The sequence below is a fragment of the Staurois parvus genome, unplaced genomic scaffold, assembly GCF_062004578.1.
Source record: "Staurois parvus isolate SC_StPar_1 unplaced genomic scaffold, SC_StPar_1.0 ptg000024l, whole genome shotgun sequence".
Lineage (NCBI taxonomy): Eukaryota > Metazoa > Chordata > Amphibia > Anura > Ranidae > Staurois > Staurois parvus.
Genome location: NW_028317820.1, coordinates 1,537,006 through 1,559,978, shown reverse-complemented (window position 1 = coordinate 1,559,978; position 22,973 = coordinate 1,537,006). Strand labels below are relative to the sequence as shown.

Here is a 22,973-nt window from a genome sequence, read left to right as displayed (position 1 = left end):
GCCCGGCAGGTCAGGAAAGGGGAGGGGATGAGCGAGCGCCCCCTCCTGAACCATGCCAGGCCACATGCCCTCAACATGGGGGGGTGTGCTTTGGGGCAGGGTCTGGTATGGATTTTGGGGGGACCCCACGCCTTTTTTTAAAAAATGTTGAAGTGGAGTTACCCCTTAAGATTCATACTAGACCCGAAGGGCTTGGTATGGATGGGAGGGGGGACCCCACGCCATTTTTTTTTTAGTATTAATTTAATTTACGGAAATTATTTTACATTCATCTGTCAGTGGGGAACCCCACTGACAGCTGAAACATTAACACATGGTTGTCACTACTAAAATACCGCTGTAAGTGCTGTAAGTTCTGAGTTCTAACCACTAAGCCACTGTAGGAGACAGAGCTTGAGCTGCAATGTAGAATAGTTACTTGATTAAAGAGAAGGAAGATATATCATTATATTGGGAACTTAGAACTAGACATTCCCAATTATTTGAGATATAAGTGTGAAAATATTTGACATTTGAAAATAGAATGTATGACATTCATTAGGAAATGCATTAGTTGTCTGATCATTTTTGGAGAAACAGCAAAAAAAAAAAAAATTATATTATAGGTGTACTTTTTATTTTAAATTATAAATTATTCTTATATGAAAACAGAAAAATGCCAACGGGACAAAGCCCGAAGTCGTGCGCCACCTAGCGAACATATCTGCATTGCATCTAGAAATGTGCCTCATGTGATTCCGGATTTAATAACATGAAAAGAGTCTACAAGTAGACTCTTTTCAATGAGCTTGCTAGAAGCCTTTCTGATAACTGACAGGTCTAGATTGATTGAATTGAGTCTACCTGAATGTTCAGCGTCTGCTGATAGACTCAATTCTTAGTAAATCAGGGCCTTAATGTCTCTCTTGCCCTCTGCTCCAGCTAATCAACAACATACTGTCTGTTTTCCCAGCTTTACAGCCAGGATGTTCTCAGCTCTCAACCTGGGAGTTCTCAGTACTGAGCAATTCCTGGTTTCCACTATACAAAGGAAATCAGGGGGAACAGATATTTAAATAATACATTACTAGTTGCAGTGGACTGAGGAAAAGATTATAGCACAGGATGCTGATTAAAGTAGGAGCCATACAGTTAGGTACATATATATTTGGACACAAGCACAATTTTAGTTTTGTTCAGATATTTACCAAACCATATTCAAGCTATAGTTATGTACATCCAAATTACATCCACTTAGAATCTTAGAATCCACTCCAGACCTTTTACCTGCTTAATTGATGAAGAAATAATGAAGGAGTAGCCCACACATGGCCACAAAACAGCTTTTGATTCAATTGTCCAATTGCTTTTGGTTCCTTGAAAAAGGGGGGATTGTTTTTTTTAAGAGCTGTAATTCCTAAACCCTTACTCCAATTTGGATGTACATACCCTCATTTAATTAAACCTGTGAGTGTTCACTTTCAGCCCATATCCATTATATAACTATAGCTTGAATATGTTTTGGTAAATACCTGAAAAAACTAAAATTGTGCCTGTGTCCAAATATATATGGACCTAACTGTATATGAGAGGACCAGAAATATCCAGACCAAAACAGAAAAAAAACATGTATAGCACAGATGCACAGACAATAAATAATTATATATACTGTGGTGCTGTGAAGTATAGGGACTGCAGCAGTGACACTTGCTCTGATAGCTGCAGTGGTGACGGCAGTGATCTGATGTTTTCGTTCATAAATATCCAGTCAGTCACATGGGTGCAGAGTTTTCTGATTCTTTCTGTCAGAGGGATGTTAATAGGAATGTATTGAAGTACAGATATAGACCTTCAATGAATTTGTTATGATTAATGGTGAGATGAAGTGGTAACATAGGATATCTCTTTAGGATGCCAACAAATACTGCCACTGACCCAGGCCCTGCTGCCTGGATCGAAACAAGGCTTCTCTTGTATCCCTAACCAATACCTGGAGAAATGTCCGATTTTACTGGCATGGACTGGCAGTCCCTGCTGGCCACAGGGAGCTGTCAGAAAACTCCTCTCTCCAAAAAGCTTGTTACGTCACATAGTTGATGGTGTCACAGCTGTTATCTGGTTAAGTGTTACTGATGTACTCCCTATACTTCGCAGCACCGAGAATATCTAATTATTTATTGTCTTTGCACCTGTGCTAGAAGTGTTTTTTTGTCTATAACGTGTTCCTCAATATCCCCTGCTCGCCATCCTGACAATATTTTTTTGTGGTCCTGGGCTGCCAGGAGGAGCAAGAGAGCCCTGGAATCATAGAGGGGGTGGGCGGCAAGGGGTACCATTTCTTTTTTTTTTTTTATGAAAAAAGCTAAAGTTACATCCTGTTAATGAAGATATTAAGGTACGAATAGGTTCAAATAATTAACAGTTGAGAGTTACAGAGCACATTGGTATGAATATTCGTACGACAATTCTACAGTTGATGACTAGACGAATGCAGTTCGAAAGTCCTTCAAAATGTTGCTGGCATTAAACATTTTTTTGGAATGAATTTAATTTCCCTGCTTTTTTTTTTTTCATTTTATTTTATGAAGAATGCAACAGGAGATGCTGGGGCACGCATTCTTCCAGATGGATAGGAACATAGTTTGGAATTATGGCACTATTGGGGTATCCGAATGATATAGAAGGTGGAGGCTGACATTTTATGCCAAAAAAATAACACTTTGCTGTTTTAGAGCAGTTTTTACATTATTTTATATATATATTTATAATGTAAAAAATAAACATCTGTAAAATGTTGCAGTGTTTAAAAGAACCTTTTTAATCAAAGCTTTGGTTATCTGCCCATGTACTGTTTGTGTGGGTAACAGCTTAATATTTTTTTTATTATATCTTTTATTAAATTTTTTTCAATAAAAAACCCCCCAAAACTTCTAATACACAGACATAAGAAAGAAATACAGAAAACAAATACATCGACAATACATAAGGTCCATTTGCCTTTTTTTACCTCCCTCCCCATCTTCCTTCCACCCTCCACATACCCCAGTCCATATCCCAGTCCATATCCTCTTTCCTCTTTTCTAACCTCTCTCATGGTTCTCTGTCTATATCTGTAACTCTTCACTCCTGTCTCCGTTCTCTTTCAGGGGTTCTCCTTTAAGCTCTCTCTAATGTTTTTCCACCTTAACTACAACCAGTTCCAGATATTTTGTAGATGTTTTAAAATCTAACCAACTACTCCATGTTTTCCTAAATTTGTCTATTGTGTCCTCCTCAATATGATATAACTCCTCCATCCTGTAGATATCATCCACCCTTTTTATCCGATAATTTATTCTTGGTGGCTCTGGGACTTGCCAAAACTTGGGAATCAAGCCCTTAGCCGAACTGATTAAATGGTATAGTACCCTATTCCTATAGAAATCTACTGAAGGATCACATTTATAAAAGAGGCACATCCACGGGTCTCTCTGTACCATAATCCCATATATTACCTGAATAAATTGTATTATTCCCTTCCAATAATCCTGTATTTTCGGACAGTCCCACCATATGTTTAGGATTGTTCCCTTTTTCCCACAACCTCCCCAACACAACGGTGAAACATCTACTTGTTGTTTGTGTACCTTACTCTGTGTAATATACCACCTCGCCAAACATTTGTAATTCATTTCAACTGTGCTCATATTCATCACCCCATGTGTTAATTTAAATGTTTTATTTCTTTGTTGTTCATTTAATTCTGTTCCAAGTTCCTGTTCCCATTTCCCCAAGAACCGAGGAGGATCGGTACTCTCCAAGTCCATAAGAATCCTATAGATTCTGGTGGTAATTCGTTTAGGAACTGAAGTTGCATTCAACAGTTTTTCAAATGGATGCAGATCCTCCATAGTCCTCAGTGGTTGTGGGAATGTTGAAACAAAATGAGATAATTGACCATACCGTCACTCATCTAATGTGAAAAATAAATCTTCTTTCCTCTGTAACTCTGAAAAAGTGTACAATTTCCCTTTATTCAATATATCCTTCAAACATGCATTTTTATTTTTAAACCATTTTCCAGAAATGTTATCCTTCTCTGGGGGGAAATACTCTGTTCCCACCAGGGGGGTCAGAGGTGAATAATATTCCCATCTTTTTTGTTTATACAATCTACCCCAAATACTTAAAACTTTCTTTGTCAGTGGACTGATATTCACATCCAATGTGCAAAATGTATGTGGTACCCACACCGTTTTCCCTAACTGTGCCCTACTCAAAATCCCTTCCATACTCACCCAACCTTAACCTTGTGCATTACATGTGCAGACTGTCACATACGTGATAGTATCACCGCTTGATAATATTTCTTGACATTAGGCATGCCCAGGCCCCCAATCCCTTTTTCCCTACACAATACTTCATAGCTAATTCTCGGTTTCTTATTTGCCCAAATAAACTTGAGTGTCATCTTCTTCACTATCTCAAAAAACAATCCTGGTAGGTGTACTGGGAGCATGTGAAACTTATACAGGATTTTTGGTACTATCACCGTCTTTACCAGGTTTATACGACCTATCCAGAAAGCTCTACCTTTTAACAGTCTCCCCAACTCATCCTTTATTTTGTTTATTAATGGGATATAGTTTGTCTGATATAGACCTTTTATTAAAGGAGTTAATTTTATTCCCAGATAGCCTATTTCCTTTTCCTCCAGGTAAATGGAAACTCTTTTTGTAGACTTAGCTTATCTGATTTTGGTAAATTGATGTTTAATATCTCTGATTTTGCAGGGTTTATTTTCAAATTTGATGCTACTATTTACTATTTTAATAATCTCATTCAACAGGTTGTCACCTCATGTTCTACTTCCCCTATTTTTATTCCTGCTATATCTATACACTTTCTTACGCTCGCCAGGACAGGTTCTAAGGACAATACAAATACCAAAGGAGAAAAGTGGGCATCCTTGTCTGGTACCATTATGCATTTTAAAAAACAGAGAGGGATCAGTTGACCTTAACCACCGCTGACGGTCCGCTATAGAGCTTTTTTATGCACCTTAACATTTTAGGCCCTATTCCTAAGACCTCTAGCGTGTAAACATAAAAACCCAATTGACCCTGTCAAAAGCCTTTTCGGCATCTATCGACAGGATTATTGTTGGCAATTTCTCTCTTTTTACCTTTTGTAGGGGGAGCAATGAGCTCAGGCTGTCGTCCCTACCTTCTCTTCGAGGAATGAATCCTACCTACTCCTGGTGTATCCATTCTGGCATCAGCTCCTTCATTCTGGTTGCCAATACCTTGGCATACAGTTTGGTATCAATGTTTAATAAGGATATGGGTCTATAGCTGGCGCACTGTTCTCTGCCTTTCCCTTCTTTAAGTATAATCGTTATATGTGCCTGCAGTGATTCCTCTCTCATTTCCAACCTCTCCCCTATTGCATTCATATAACCACACATTTTAGGGACAAGGAGTTTTTTATATTTTTTAAAATATCACATAGTGTATCCATCCAGGCCAGGGGTCTTTCCTGTGGCTGTATTTTTTAGGGTCAAGGTGATTTCTTCCGGGGTAATTGATCTCTCTAGGGCCTCTAATTTTCCTTGTGCTAATTTTGGGAGTTCCACATCGTTTAAATATTTCTGCCTATTTTTTAATTTTCATTCTCCGTTTCTTTTTGGTTTCTGGGGCTCACGTCGTACAGCCTGCTATAATATTTTTGGAACCTATTAGTAATATCTGTGGTGGTATACAGAATTTCTCCTTTACCATCTTTAATTCTTTAGATTTCTTTTCCTTTAACTTCCGCATTAAGTATTTTCCAGGTCTATTCCCCCACTGATATCTTTCTTTTAAAACCCTGTTAAATATCCTTCTCGATTCCTGTTCCATAAGCTTTTTTAATTCTTCTCTTTTAAGGATTATCTTCTGATATATATCTGTACCTATCTTCTTTTTATGTAACTGTTCTAGTTTAAAAAGCTCCTCCATCACCATCTTTTTTTTTCCCCTCATTCTTTCTTTTTTTCTGCACCTATCGAGATCAATATACCTCTGATATATGCTTTATCTGCCTCCCAGATTGTGGCCACTGACATCTCATCAGTCTCATTGAGCTCAAAAAATGGCTCAATTTTCTGCCTTAGCCTTTTCTCTATTTCAGGATCCTGTATAAGCATCTCATGTAATCTCCACCTCCAACCTGTAGTCTCATTGTGACAGGAGCGTGATCAGAGTTGGACGTTACCTCTATGTTGGAACTAACCAAAGACTCCAGTTGTCCATGCTTGATCATTATATAGTCCAGTCTTGAGTATGAACCATGTACTGGAGAGAAGAAGGTATAATCCCTTTCACTTGGGTTTTTTACTCTCCAAGTGTCAGTCAATTGGCACTTATATAGTAATCCCTTCAATAGTTTAGATTTCCTAGTCCCCTCTCTCTGCATGCATGAAGGCTCATCCATCTGAGGATCCAGACACATATTTAAGTCTCCTGCCACCACCAGACTACCATTTTTAAATGCAGAAAGTTTCCTTAACACACCCTCCTAGAATATTATTGGATTCTGACAATAGATATTAGCTAGTGTATATTCAACTACTTGTAATTTTCCTCTTAGAAATAAAAACTGGCCCTCTGGGTCCTCCATTCTTCCCTCCAGAGTGAAACGTACATTTTTTGAAAACCCAATTGCTACACCTTTAGCCCTTTTAACTGGAATCAGCATAGTACCACATTGCGTGGTACTTAACAGTATAACTTAACATTTGTATCATGGGTTATATGTGTCTCTTGAAGAAACACAACATCTATGGAGTATTGGTGGATTTCCTTCAGTATCTTGTGTCTTTTTGCTGGAGAATTTAACCCTTTTACATTATGTCATAAACTTAAGCTCATATTGAATATTATTTCACTACCCTACCAGGGTTGCCGTTACCAGAAGACAGATACAAATAATTTAAGAAATGGACTTTCCCCCTCCCCCCCACAGCAGCTCCCCATTTCCATCCCTCCCCCCCCCGCTGATCTCCCCACCCCCCCATTTCCCGCCCTCCAGTCACCCTACTTCTTTTACGCCCAAAACCACTGTGGTCTACTTATTACCTTGGAATCAGTCGTGAATTATTCCGAATAACGATGCCTAATCTGGGATGAGACTCAAAACACACACGCCATCTCCAATCCTTGGCTCTTATCATCTATCAGACTGGAGTTGACAGCATGACTGGCCTTTGGATCTCCTGCCATAACCACGTTTTCAAAATCCCCCCTCCTGTTATCTCAGAAAGGAACCAGAGGCAAAAGAACCATAGTGCGGCTGACAGGGTGGGGGAAGGAGAGAGGGAGGGGAAAAAAAACACTCTCTCTCTCTTAATCCTCCCCGCCACCACTCCACACCTTTCTACTTCTTCTTCTTAGCCACCCGATGCCAATTTCCTGCCCTCTGTTCTCTTCAATCCCCTCATACCACCCTTCAAGGACCATTTTCTGTAAGTCTAATTTCTCACGAAAGTCACTGAGATCTTCTGGAGACCTCACCCTTGCCGATTTTCCATCCAATTAGGCATGCTGGAAAGCCCCTGCTGTAGTTAACATTTTTCTCTCTCATATGTTCCAACAACGGTTTCAAGGCTGCTACACAGTCTTGTGGGCACTCCTGGCGTCTTTTCCTTCTTCTGACACAGCCACTGAGGGACCCAAAACCGCACAGGCGGACTGCCAAAACCCTCCGCCTTGACTGACTGGCCAGAGAATCCGCAACCACCGGACAAAATGGGCGTACTGGCCGCAACACGGACTGGGTTCAGGTAGGCTCGGGTAGGCTCTAGGGCTTGTAATTCATCGCAGGCACCCGGAGCTTCAACTCCATGCAGTCTCACAGTGCCATGTTCTGGCCCCTCCCCCTTTTCTCTCTGAACAGATTAATTTTTATGCAAATGTTAACTTTTCTTTATCATACAGTGTAGGACACAGATAATCAATTACACCAGATTGCTTATAGAGTATGTTGCGCTTTTAGTTGATTGGACATTCTCAAAGCCTAAACACTCCCTTATATAATCCCTCCCACCATGTAATATTCAGGTTTTTACTAGTGTCCTTAGGTGAAGGATACATTTCCCTGTGGAACAGAAGATAGTAAGAACAGTGATTTCTTCTATTAAGATAAATGACAGACCGCACTGGTCAGCTGCAGCAGAGGGTGTCTTTTTTCCGGATCAGTGCTGCCTGGCTTCACGTCTCTTGAACTGTGTGAAGACAGAAGTAGAGCCAGCTTATAATGAGTTCAACTGCACTAGACCTGGCATGTAGGCAATGCCTCACTGCCAGGTGCTCTATAGGTTCAAGTTGGAGGTTCACCTGCGGGGGGGGGGGCACCCGGTCCTTGAAGATTTGAAACGGGTAGTGTTACACAGGAATGTGTTCCCAGGATTCTGTCCTGAGTAGGGCAAGTTGGGTAGTGATTGTTATGGAGCTACAGTCAGGTCCATAAATATTGGGACATCGACACAATTCTAACATTTTTGGCTCTATACACCACCACAATGGATTTGAAATGAAACGAACAAAATGTGCTTTAACTGCAGACTGTCAGCTTTAAGTTGAGGGTATTTACATCCAAATCAGGTGAACGGTGTAGGAATTACAACAGTTTGCATATGTGCCTCCCACTTATTAAGGGACCAAAAGTAATGGGACAATTGGCTTCTCAGCCGTTCCATGGCCAGGTGTGTGTTATTTTCTCATTATCCCAATTACAATGAGCAGATAAAAGGTCCAGAGTTCATTTTAAGTGTGCTATTTGCATTTGGAATCTGTTGCTGTCAACTCTCAAGCTGAGATCCAAAGAGCTGTCACTATCAGTGAAGCAAGCCATCATTAGGCTGAAAAAACAAAACAAACCCATCAGAGAGATAGCAAAAACATTAGGCGTGGTCAAAACAACTGTTTGGAACATTCTTTAAAAGAAGGAACGCACCGGTGAGCTCAGCAACACCAAAAGACCCGGAAGACCACGGAAAACAACTGTGGTGGATGACCAAAGAATTCTTTCCTTGGTGAAGAAAACACCCTTCACAACAGTTGGCCAGATCAAGAACACTCTCCAGGAGGTAGGTGTATGTGTGTCAAAGTCAATAATCAAGAGAAGACTTCACCAGAGTGAATACAGAGGGTTCACCACAAGATGTAAACCACTGGTGAGCCTCAAAAACAGGAAGGCCAGATTAGAGTTTGACAAACGACATCTAAAAAAGCCTTCAAAGTTCTGGAACAACATCCTATGGACAGATGAGACCAAGATCAACTTGTACCAGAGTGATGGGAAGAGAGAGTATGGAGAAGGAAAGGAACTGCTCATGATCCTAAGCATACTACCTCATCAGTGAAGCATGGTGGTGGTAGTGTCATGGCGTGGGCATGTATGGCTGCCAATGGAACTGGTTCTCTTGTATTTATTGATGATGTGACTGCTGACAAAAGCAGCAGGATGAATTCTGAAGTGTTTCGGGCAATATTATCTGCTCATATTCAGCCAAATGCTTCAGAACTCATTGGACGCCGCTTCACAGTGCAGATGGACAATGACCCAAAGCAGACTGCAAAAGCAACCAAAGAGTTTTTTAAGGGAAAAAAGTGGAATGTTATGCAATGGCCAAGTCAATCACCTGACCTGAATCCGATTGAGCATGCATTTCACTTGCTGAAGACAAAACTGAAGGGAAAATGCCTCAAGAACAAGCGGGAACTGAAGACAGTTGCAGTAGAGGCCTGGCAGAGCATCACCAGGGATGACACCCAGCGTCTGGGGATGTCTATGCGTTCCAGACTTCAGGCTGTAATTGACTGCAAAGGATTTGCAACCAAGTATTAAAAAGTGAAAGTTTGATTTATGATTATTATTCTGTCCCATTACTTTTGGTTCCTTAATAAGTGGGAGGCACATATGCAAACTGTTGTAATTCCTACACCGTTCACCTGATTTTGATGTAAATACCCTCAACTTAAAGCTGACAGTCTGCAGTTAAAGCACAACTTGTTCGTTTCATTTCAAATCCATTGTGGTGGTGTATAGAGCCAAAAATGTTAGAATTGTGTCGATGTCCCAATATTTATGGACCTGACTGTATGTCACACATTCAGGGTCTGGTCCAGGTGACTAGCTAGGAACCCTAGCGGCAGTAAGGATAGCCCAACCTTCCAACATCAACTAGACCTGTTTCCAAGTGCTAAAAGCTGTTGTGCAGGCAGGATGAGGGATGCACTCCACCAGTAATCTTGTATCATACTACTGTCAGTACAGATGAGAATAATTCTATGGTTGAATAGTTTGTCAGCTGAACTTGCCTGTAAGGATAGATTGGAAAGGATACCATTTGAAAGGGAAAACATTTTTTAGGGAGTCTACATCAGGAAGATAACAGGTGGTATAAGTACTCTTTTTCCCACTTAGAAAAACATCCCCATTCTGGACATCAAATCAGTAAACCCCTTTTTGAATGTCTTGAAGTTCCAGATGGAATCCATGAGATCAGGAAATATGCAAAATGCGGTGCATATCGGCACTGGCTATAGTCTGCATTGAGTAGAAATAGTAATCACAGGAGAAATCACAGAATTCCAGGTTTAACTACATGAGGGGTAACAAAAGATTCTTAGTTACAATTGCAGTGTTACACATTCTGCTCTGGCTCCAAGTTACGTTTGCCCACAGCGTTGATAAAGCGGGCACAGATCCCCAAAACATGCTGGCTCTCCTGTTTACCTTCAGTAAACATTTCTGCTGTATGAAGATTTCCATAGTATGGGGAATACTTTGAGACACAGGCACTCACAATTATTTTGTTTCATTATTATTATTATTATTATTATAATACAGTATTTATAAAGCGCCAATAGTTCGTTCAGCGCTGTACATTACAAAGGGGGACAGAACATGTGACAGAACAACACTCTTTTCCCTTTCCCTGATCACACCCGTTGCTTATTGAATAGTTTTTTAAATGTTGCATGGTTTTAGTTGCAGTGCCATGTAGGGTGTGCGAGACAGGAGTCTTAACTCCTGCACATCTAACAGTACGCCGCTAGGTTTTTTTCGGTGGTATCTTAGGGGCCACAAACCACTTTTGGGGTAGCGGTGTCATGCATGACATGATGGCTCGGGGAACGTTGCTCCACACATGTTAGGCACACCGCAGAGTGAATGTATTTATTGTGTGATTCAAACTGTATTGTGATGTAGTATATTCGTGCGCTCCGTCGCAGTACAGAGTGGAATGTACCCCACTAAAGTATTTTGTTTTTGATATATTTTATATAAAATTTGTGCTAGTTACCACTGAATCTGAAAGTGAGGGAAAATTCCAAATTTTAAGTTGTCACCAGAATAATAGAGGGGAAATTTTCCAGTACAGAAGGACTGAAAAAGGACAGAATCATTTTTCTGTAATGACGTATGTCCAAAATTGTGCAAGCAGTTGGATCCTGTATTATTATTATACAGGATTTATATGGCGCCAACAGTTTGCTCAGCGCTTTACAATATAATGGGAGACAATACAGCAACAATACAGTTCAATACAAGAGGGTTAGGAGGGCCCTGATCCTTGGAGCTTACAATCTAGGAGGGAGGGGCTAGTGGTACAAAAGGTAGTAACTGTGGGGGATGGACTGGTTGGAAGAGTAGAAGATTCCATTATTAGCTGAGGGCAGGATAGGCTTCCCTGAAGAGATAGGTTTTCAGAGATCACCTAAAAGTGAGCAGAGTAGGCGATAATCTGATAAATTGGGGTAGAGAGTTCCAGAGGATGGGGGGAAGCTCTGGAGAAGTCCTGGAGACAAGCATGGGAGGAGGAGACAAGGGAGCTAAAGAGTAGGAGGTCTTGCGAGGAGCGGAGAGTACGGTTTGGGTGATATTTGGAGACAAGATTGGTGATGTAATTTGGGGCAGAGTTATAAATGGTTTTATATGTTATTGTTAGTGTTTTGAATTTTATCCCTTGGGCAATGGGAAGCCAGTGGAGGGATTGGCAGAAAGGGGTGGCAGATACAGAAATCTGTAGAAATCTTCTATGCTGGATTCGCGGTCCTCTTCCTGGTGATGGACTTTCAGCGCTGAGGGAGTTATCGGTGTTGGGTCTTCTGTGAGCTGCAGTTAGAAAGTTCCTGAGGTGACCCCTCCTCCCCTCTCATCTATAGAGAAAAGCCTGTGCATACTTTCCACTGCATGGAACATGGATATGGGGAGAGAATCTTGCTTGAGGTGATCATACCCTGAAGAAGGGGGTACACCCCGAAACCTTGTCCTGAAAAATTGTATGTAAGTGCAAATAATAAAAGGTATTACGGACGGTAATCAATTGTTTTTGGGAGAGAATCTTGTCATTCTTCCAACTCTCCCCTGATGTTACATGCAGTGTAAACTATGCACAGACTTTTCTCAATGGATGAGAGGAAAGGAGGGTTTGGGTCCTCACAGTTCCATTTTCACTGCAGCTCACAGAAGACCCAATGCTAGTGTAGCGGGACCATTGCTGTTTCCCTTTTAAAAAACTGTTTCCCTTTTAAGACTGCGCGCTGTCAGAAAGGGTTTGATTGGCTCAGCTCTCAGCAGTACTGGAGTGTTTGTGGGAGTTTCAGTTTTATTATAGAGGCAGACAATGTAACTTAATACTGCACAGGACTACAGGAACAGGCTGCTTTGCAAGGAGGAAGGGGGAGGAGAGCCACGTGAGCCTTTGGAGAGGATATGTGGGAGCTAGTCTGCAGCCCCTACTGTTGAAGTACACTGACACTGTTTTGAGAACAGCAAAGGTTGCTAAGGACAATGGTTATCTACAGCAGCTGAAGTCAGCAGCAATGCGTTTGTTAATAACTTGTGAGCCACTAATATAAATGTAATATAAGCTGGATCGCTGACATTAATCACATCCCCATGAAATGTGTATATACAAAATTAAATTAAAGCCCATGAATGTTGCACTCCTTGTATGTTGTAAATATAATGTACTAAGTAATATTATATTATAGTGATGTGATCCAAAAAATTATATAAAAAGTCTCTATTCAATCAATTAGTGACAGTCCCACACCGAAAAAATGTGATCCAAAGTGATACGCACACTAGGCATACTCACCGTCATCCTCAACCCCTCCCCTACGCGTTATGCCACTGCTCATGTGGCTTCATCAGGGGGTTGCGTCACTCTGCACCCGAGGACGACGGTGAGTATGCCTAGTGTGCGGCGCTCACAGACAGCAATTGTTTTATCTGAGAAGCGCTTTTATATTTTATAAAATGTGAGTGCAATATTTGGACACCATAATAAAGGTTTACTTTTTAGAAAGGATAAAGCACTATGTCCATATTTCTTTCTATGCCATATGCTATCGAGGAATATCCAGGACAGAATTGAGGAGGAGATATACAACTTCTGAAGGAGGGAGAGATCCCTGCAGGGATATTGGCACACATGGAGAGGAGTGCTGAGAAGCACATAGGAGATACCCACCACCCTTCATATAGTGCAGCAAATTTTATCAAGTTTCATTTGTGAACGAAAAGCATATTAAGCCTATCTATTAGGCTTAGAAGGAGGTGAGCGCATAACCCAATTATAATAAGGATTCACTGGAAGTTACATTTATCACTTTGGATCACATTTTTTTGGTTTGGGACTGTCACTAATTGATTGAATAGAGACTTTTTATATAATTTTTTGGATCACATCACTATAATATATATATTTTTCTGGAATTTATTTTATATACAACCATTTAATTTATATTATTATAAGTATATATTATATTTTTTTAGGTGGCATGTATTGATTTGCTATAACTAAGTTGCATCTAATTATTTATTGGTTTAGGGATATATTTGTATTGTGGTATAAAAAATAATTTAATATTACTTAGTACATTATATTTACAATATACAAGGAGCACGACATTCATGGGCTTTAATTTGAAGTCAGCGGCAACTGTGATCATTGGCACCAGTCACCCCAGCAGTTACCGACATCAATGACATCTCCCACCGCAGAGAGAGGTCAGAATGTTGGAAATGGCAGAGGAGGCGTGTGACCATCCCAGGTGAGGCACCTCAGAGATTGTGCAGCACTAGTAATTGACAACAGGAAAACACTAGCCAGAGAGACAGAGCCTCAGTCATCATCCCTTCAAGGAGTTATCCCCTGAAGACTGTTCTTTGTGGATGTGGTGAGAAACTGCTAACCAGTGACATGTTAGTCCTTAAGAGCTCTCCACCAATTCACTAACACAGGCCTGTGCAGCACATACAGGTGAAACTCGAAAAATTTGAATATCATGCAAAAGTTCATTTATTTCAGTAATGCAACTTAAAAGGTAAAACTAATATATGAGATAGACTCATTACATGCAAAGCAAGATAGTCCAAGCCGTGATTTGTCATAATTGTGATGATTATGGCTTACAGCTCATGAAAACCCCAAATCCACAATCTCAGAAAATTAGAATATTACATGCAATCAATAAAACAAGGATTGTACATAGAACAATATCTGACCTATGAAAAGTGGAACATGCATATGCACTCAGTACTTGGTTTGGGCCCCTTTTGCAGCAATTACTGCCTCAATGCGGCGTGGCATGGAAGCTATCAGCCTGTGGCACTGCTGAGTTGTTATGGAAGACCAGGATTTCAATAGTGGCCTTCAGCTCTTCTGCATGGTTCGGTCTCATGTCTCTCATCTTTCTCTTGGCAATGCCCCATAGATTCTCTATGTAGTTCAGGTCAGGCGAGTTTGCTGGCCAATCAAGCACAGTAATCCCACGGTCATTGAACCAGGTTTTGGTGTTTTTGGCAGTGTGGGCAGGTGCCAAGTCCTGCTGGAAAATGAAGTCAGCATCCCCATAAAGCTCGTCTGCGGAAGGAAGCATGAAGTGCTCCAAAACCTCCTGGTAGACGGCTGCGTTGACCCTGGACTTAATGAAGCACAGTGGACCAACACCAGCAGATGACATGGCTCTCCAAATCAACACAAACTGTCGAAACTTCACACTGGACTTCAAGCATCTTGCAGTGTGTGCCTCTCCATTTTTCCCCCATACTCTGGGTCCTTGGTTTCCAAATGAGATGCAAAAGTTGCTCTCATCAGAAAAGAGGACTTCGGACCACTGAGCAACTGACCAGGTCTGTTTTTCTTTAGCCCAGGTAAGACGCTTCTGACGTTGTTTGTTGTTCAGGAGCGGCTTGACAAGAGGAATAGGAAATTTGAAGTCCATGTCCAGGATCCGTCTGTGTGTGGTGGCTCTTGATGCACTGACTCCAGCCTCAGTCCACTCCTTGTGAAAGTCCCCAACACTTTTGAATGGCCTTTTCCTGACAATCCTCTCCTGGCTGCGGTCATTCCTGCTGCTTGTGCACCTTTTTCTTCCACACTTTTCCCTTCCACATAACTTTCTATTAATGTGCTTTGATACAGCACTTTGGGAACATCCAGCTTCTTTTGCAATTACCTTTTGAGGCTTTCCCTCCTTATGGATGGTGTCAATGATGGTTTTCTGTACAACTGTCAGGTCAGCAGTCTTTCCCATGATTGTGATTCCTACTGAACCAGACTGAGAGACCATTTAAAGGCTCAGGAACCCTTTGCAGGTGTTATGGCTTAATTAGCGGATTAGAGTGGGACACTTTGAGCCGAGAATATTGCACCTTTCCACAATATTCTCATTTTCTGAGATTGTGGATTTGGGGTTTTCATGAGCTGTAAGCCATAATTATCACAATGATGACAAATCACGGCTTGAACTATCTTGCTTTGCATGTAATGAGTCTATCTCATATATTAGTTTCACCTTTTAAGTTGCATTACTGAAATAAATGAACTTTTGCACCATATTCTAATTTTTCGAGTTTCATCTGTAAACTCACAGTGTTACAATCCCACAGTATACAAGTGAATTTGGGACTGAGCCTAAAGAGATGTCAGTTTAGCTGGGGACATATTGCTGGTGTAGTTGCAGGGGGTTAATTCTGATCGATAGCTATACCGGTATATACTTATATACATGAATATTGTGTTTATTGATGTGATTGTGACAATTCAAGTTTGTGTATTCAGTGCATTTAACAGCTATTTTCCAAATTAATTTGCAATCTATTTGCAGAGTTTTACCTGTCTTATTAAACATGTTATAAAACTTCCCACAAGGTGTACTGGTGTGCTGTGGATCCAATTTATATATGGTTCATCAATGAAGTAGGACAGAAGTGCCGGTAATTCCAGCGGCTCCTTCAGGGGTGAGCGCTACATTAGTATGAATAAAAAAAAGAAATCCCAGTATATATACCGCCATTTGTAAATGCTATAACTTTCACGTAAATCAATTAATTTATTATTATTATACAGTATTTATATAGCGCCAAAAGGTTTGCTCAGCGCTGTACATTATATTGGGGGACAGAACATGAGACAATACAGTAACAAAACAATATACGAGGGGTTCGAGGGCCCTGCTCTTTCATGCTTACAATCTAGGAGGGAGGGGATGGTGGTACAGGAGGGGATAGCTGTGGAGGATGGAGTGGTAGGAGGAGTGGAGGAGGTCGGCTGTTAGGTGAGGGTGGGGTAGGCTTCCCTGAAGAGATGGGTTTTCAGGGTGCGCCTAAAGGTGAGGAGGGTATGTATGTATTTACATGTATTGAGATGTTTTTTTAGCAAAGATACGGAGCAGAATACATTTTGGCCTAAATTTATGACAAAATTAGATTTAAAATTTTTTTTTTACTGGACATGTTTTTTAGCAAAAAGTCAAAAATATTGTTTTTATCTCAAAATTGTTGGTCTGTTTTTTTATAATGCAAACAACACAAAACGCACAGGCGATCAAATACTACCAAATTTCATTTGGGTGCAGTGTTGCATAACCGCTCAATTGTCAGTTAAAATAATGCAGCGCAGTGATGCATAAAATGGCCTGGTCAGGAAGGGGGGGAAATCCTCTGGAGGGCAAGGGCTTATTAATATACTCATGGGCATGAAGCCATAAACATCACAATATTTTATAAAGCAGCAACATTGTATCACCTATCTACAAATGATGTAGCATTTTGTGTTGTCCAGAAGCAGTATATTATGTCACTCAGCACTGCTGGGACATATTATCAGCAGCAATTCCTCATCACAACCATTCTGAATAGGATGGGATTCCCCCACCTAAACTGCTGTCCCATGCAGTGGTGTATTTTGGTTTTGTGCTGCCCTACGCAAGACTAAAATCAGGCACCCCCTGCTGCATCTGCAAACTCCACCCCTTCCTCTTTAGGCTCCACCTCTTCTTATTAGAACTCCGCCCATTGACAACGATGGGGCGCTATTCCTCCCACTGACACCAATGATGGGGCATGATTCCTCCCACTGACACTAATGATGGGGCACTATTTATCCCACTGACACCAATGATGGGGCATCATTCCTCACACTGACACTAATGATGGAGTACTATTCCTCCCACTGACACCAATGATGGGGCACTATTCCTCACACTGACACCAATGATGGTGCCCCATCATTGGTATCAGTGGGATTAATCGTGTCCCATCATTGGTGTCAGTGGGAGGAATAGTGCCCCAAAATTGGTGTTAGCTGGAGGAATAGTGCCCCATCATTGGTATCAGTGGGAGGAAGTGCCCCATCATTAGTGTCAGTAGGAGGAATCGTGCCCCATCATTGGTGTCAGTGGGAGGAATCGTGCCCCATCATTGGTGTAAGGGGGAGGAATACTTCCCCATCATTGGTATCAGGGGGAGGAATAGTCCCCCATCATTGGTATCAGTGGGAGGAAGTGCCCCATCATTAGTGTCAGTAGGAGGAATCGTGCCCCATCTTTGGTGTCAGTGGGAGGAAGTGCCCCATCATTGGTGTCAGTGGCAGGCCCAGAGGCATAGTGCCCCATCATTGGTGTCAGTGGGAGGAATAGTGTTCCATCATTGGTGTCAGTGGGAGGAATAGTGCCCCATCATTGGTGTCAGTGGGAGGAAAAGTTCCCCCTCATTGGTGTCAGTGACACCAATGAGGGGGCACTATTCCTTCCAGACTGACACTAATGATAGGGCACTATTACTCCCACTGACACCAATGATAGAACACTATTCCCCCCACTGACACCAATGATGGGGCACTATTCCTCCCACTGACACTAATGATGGAACACTATTCCTCCCACTGACACCAATGATGGGGCACTATTCCTCCCACTGACACCAATGATGGGGCACTATTCCTCCCACTGACACCAATGATGGGGCACTATTCCTCCCACTGACACCAATGATGGGGCACTATTCCTCCCACTGACACCAATGAGGGGGCACTATTCCTCCCACACTGACACTAATGATGGGGCACTATTACTCCCACTGACATCAATTAAACTTACATCGCTGTGCTGATCCCTGCTCCAGCCCGGGCTTCTTCCTTCAGGCACAGACACTTACCCATCAGCTGTCTTCATTCTCCAGCCGCTCTCCTCCTTTTCACCGGCTCCAGCTGCTCCCTCACTCGATCTTCAATCTACGCACTGCCGCTCAGCTCCTCCTCTCCAAGCTCTGCCTCCTCGCCTGCGATTGGCCGCCTGTGTACCTTTTTTAAACTACAAATCTGGTGGCCAATCACAAGTGAGGAGGCGGAGCTTGCAGTAGGAGGGACAGGCTGCCCAGTGATCCCAGGGTTGTGGCCAGATTCGAGGGGCGGCTTGTCATCCCACCCACATCGCGATCAAGATCCAGGAAAATGAAGACACCAGACGGACACCCTCTGCACCCCTCCTCCAGCAGCGCCTTGTGGACTGGATTGACGTGGGACATGAAGTCAGGTAAGACACAGCAGCCCCTGTCCCTTTCCCACAGAAGTGTCCCTTCCATGGGAAAGAGGGGGGGGGGGTGCTGCCGCCATGCCGCCCCCCTGAAAAGTGCGGCAAATACGCCCCTGGTCCCACGCCTACAGAAAATGGCTGCAACTGCTCTGAGATGCTGAACAAAAGGAAACAGAGGATGGGTGGCTATTTCTTGGTTTGCTTTGACGAGTACAATGCACAGCATTCGAGAAACAAAATATTTCTGTATGTTCATGTTAAGAAGGCATTGTTTACAGTTAGTTCAGCTGCAAAGGAGGGAGAGTAGATAGAACCCTCCACCATCCAGAACCCTCCATCCATCCACCCATTACTACTAACACTGTTCCCAGAAGGTGAGATTCCCACAAATTGCTTCCTGCTCAGCCCCCTCATTGTTCCCCATGAGGACTCTACAAGGCAGAAAAAATATTTTAGAAAACAATTTACCGGTTTTATATAAAATTGTGCCGTGCTCCACTGATAATCACAATTATATTAATGACCTTGTGTGACCAAATATGTAAATCATATAATGATTTTCCAATTACCAAACTATAATATAGAAAAAATGACCATGAACCGTAAAAAGTGCAGTGTAAAAATACTCTAATTTAAAAAATAAAATTATACTGATCAAATTGAATATAATCGAATTAAGTAAATATTAATTTAATAAAAATAAATATAAACAAAAGTCCACTTCGTGATGATTTTGCAAATAGTGCTCCTTCTCCTCTATGCACTCACTTTATTTTTTGACCAAACCGTTAATTTATTTAACCCCTATCCTACAGGGCACATATACCCCCTTCCTGTCCAGGCCAATTTCCAGCTTTCAGCGCTGTCGCACTTTGAATGACAATTGCGCGGTCATGCAACACTGTACCCATATGAAATTTTCATTTTTTTGAGACAGATAGAGCTTTCTTTTGGTAGTATTTAATCACCTCTGGGACTTTTATTTTTTCTTAAACAAACCAAAAACCACTGAAAATTTTGAAAAAAAACTGTTTTTTCTTAGTTTTTGTTATACAATTTTGTAAATAAGTGACTTTTCTCCTTCACTGATGTGCGCTAATGAGACTGCAGTGATGGGCACTGATAGGCTGCACTGATGGACACTCTAGGTGGCACTGATGGGCACTGATGAGGAGGCACTGGTTGGTTGCACTGATGGGCACTGAAAGGCAGCACTGATACATGACACTGATACCTGACACTGATATATGGCACGGATAGGCAGCACTGACTGGCACTGATGCGCACTGATAGGCGACACTGACTGGCACTGATAGGTGCACTGATTGGCATTGATAGGTGGCACTGACTGGCACTGATGGGTGACATTGAAAGGCAGCTCAGATGGGCACTGATATGTGGCATTGATGTGCACTGGTATGCACTGATATGTGGTAATGATGTGGCACTGATGGGCACTGGCACGTGACACTGATGGGCACTGGCACGTGGCACTGATGAGCACTGGCAGGTGGCATTGATGGACACTGACAGGTGGCACTTCTGGGACCACACTGATCATCAGGGCACACTGATCATCAGTGCCCTGATGATCAGTGTACATGTCCCCTCCGCGGAAAGCCGATTACCGGCTCTCCTCTCCTGTCGAGCTGTCAGCGTGACAGCTCGAGAGGAGAGAAATGCCGATAACTGGCATTTCCGTGTTTACATGTGATCAGCTGTGATTGGGCACATCTGATCACATGACCGAGCCAACATCTTTGGCTCTTTCCGTGATCTGCTGTGTCCGAGGGACACAGCGCACCGGCAATCACTGTGCTGTGCGCTAACTGAGCCGCGCATGCGCAGTGAGAATGGTAGGACGTCATATGACTTCCTATCAGAACAAGAGAACCACCTTGCGCCCGTCATTGTACTATAGGGCGGGCGGAAGGTGGTTAATTCGATTATATTCAATTTGATCAGTATAATTTTAATTTTTAAATTAGAGTATTTTTACATTGCACTTTTTTACGGTTCATGGTAATTTTTTCTATATCATAATTTGGTAATTGGAAAATCATTATATGATTTATATATTTGGTTACATAAGGATATTAATATAATTGTGATTATCAGTGGAGCGCGACACAATTTTATATAATATTGATTAGAGCCACACATGAATATGGGTATGTGTATAGTGTAAGCAAACCACAAGAATAATATTATTTGGTTAATAGTATAAAATTAATTTCAATACACCATAGTAGCTCCCAAGCACTGCAATTATACAATTTACCGGTTTGTTGCAAGCAAATAAGGAGCAGAAAACGAGTGAACATCTTTCCTCTCCCCGATATTAAGCTGATCAAAACTACTTTCACTTTCCCATATGGACAAATAGTGGATCTCTCTTCACGATAAAAATGCAGGAAAAGCAAAATTCAGATGCGTTTTGTGTGCTGCAACACACTGACCATGAATTGTGAAGAAGTTTTAAAGTCCCACATTAGAAGGTGCTTGTTTTTTTTTTTAGATACCACCAGCTCTAGTCTCCTTATTACAAGACATTTTCTCGACTACTATGTACTGTATATGAACTATCAAGCAGTGATTGATCTATTAGATAATTTTTGAATATGGTGGCATATTTGGATTTGTCTTTAGAGTATTACAATTGTTCAGTCAATAGACACTTTGAAACTACAGTCAGGTCCATAAATATTGGGACATCGACACAATTCTAACATTTTTGGCTCTATACACCATTCTCCATTGTGGTAATGGATTTGAAATGAAACGAACAAGATGTGCTTTAACTGCAAAATGTCAGCTTTAATTTGAGGGTATTTACATCCAAATCAAGTGAACGGTGTAGGAATTACAACAGTTTGCATATGTGCCTCCCACTTGTTAAGATTTCACTGGCCCCCTGAGAGAGGACCACCTGTATGGCAGGGAAGGAGGGGCTCAGCTGATAGGTCTGGTAGCAGCCACCTATACACCAGTGGTACAGGAGGAAAGAGTGAGTAAACCTACACCCCCTTGGCCAGAGAGGCGAGAAAGCATTTGGGTGGGAAACCTAACTTGCTCTGCAGCTGGGACATTTGCCCCTTTCAGTAGCTACTACTACTGGATCCACTGTTCAGGGATTCATTTGTGTGGAGAGGTAGTACAGGGAGATGCTGGCTAGCTCTCCAGAAGAGAATCTGTTCTTTGCTGTACAGACCTGTAAGATAGTTCAAGAAGTTGTCCTCAAGTTTATCAGTTCCATTGGGCATCCTGTGTACTCCTTTCCCTATCCAAGTTTCAATCCCCTAATAAAACATACAAAACAAGCTCAAGGGCTGGTTGTTGACTCCTGAATGAATGTCTGTGTGGAAGATGCAAGTGGCCTGGCTGTGCAGGAATATAGGGGGACCCAAATCTTCAACGACCCCTAGGGGGTAGTGCTAAACATATGGAAATTTCATCTTGAGCTACTAAGCTCTGTAAACAGCAAGCTTCATTCAGCAAAGCAGAAAGGAAATGGCAAGAAAATATGTGAAAATGATACAAGATCTCCATCTGCTGGCTGTGTATAAAGACAAAACATTCATATGCAATATTTTATAGTTATCTGAAAAAATATATTTCTTAATCATACAGTACAGAATACAGAATCTTAACCATGCGATATACACAACTACCTTCAGATGATTGGATACAGGCAAAAAAGTTGCAGGTACATCTACTATATAACCATTCCTACTCCCAATAAACCTCAGTTTTTTTGCTAGTCTCCTTAGGGAATGGATGGCTTTACTCTACTGAGAGAAGATTAAAGTGATAGTAAAGTAAGTAAAATTAAAAAAGAGGCTTATACCTACCTGCTCTGTGCACTGTTATTGCACAGAGTGACCTTTTATCTACTCTTCTAGGTTCCCCAGCCAGTGTTCTCCGCTCCTCTTCTCCATGTGCTCTCCTAACAAGCCACGTGCTATGTGGGCACAGGTTTGGGTGCACTCCTGTCCATAGACACACACAGTGCAGCTCAACCATACCCCCTGCTCCCTCCTTACTGGATTTGATTTACAGCAGCAGGAGGCAATGGCTTCCACAGCTTTTAATCTGTCCTGTGAGACCAGGGAGTGAGAGCAGTGCTACTGCAGACAAGCACAC

General features: G+C 41.8%; 1 protein-coding gene across 1 annotated transcript in view; it reads right to left on the bottom strand.

The window, feature by feature from the left end:
• LOC149472063 (uncharacterized) overlaps nt 1-6,145 on the bottom strand; it is a 115,888-nt gene extending 109,743 nt beyond the window's left edge. Inside the window, exon 1 of the mRNA XM_089693217.1 lies at nt 6,019-6,145. Within this exon, the coding sequence (XP_089549343.1) occupies nt 6,019-6,145 (127 nt within the window). The remainder of the gene's footprint in view (nt 1-6,018) is intronic.
• Between the last annotated feature and the right edge of the window lie 16,828 nt (nt 6,146-22,973).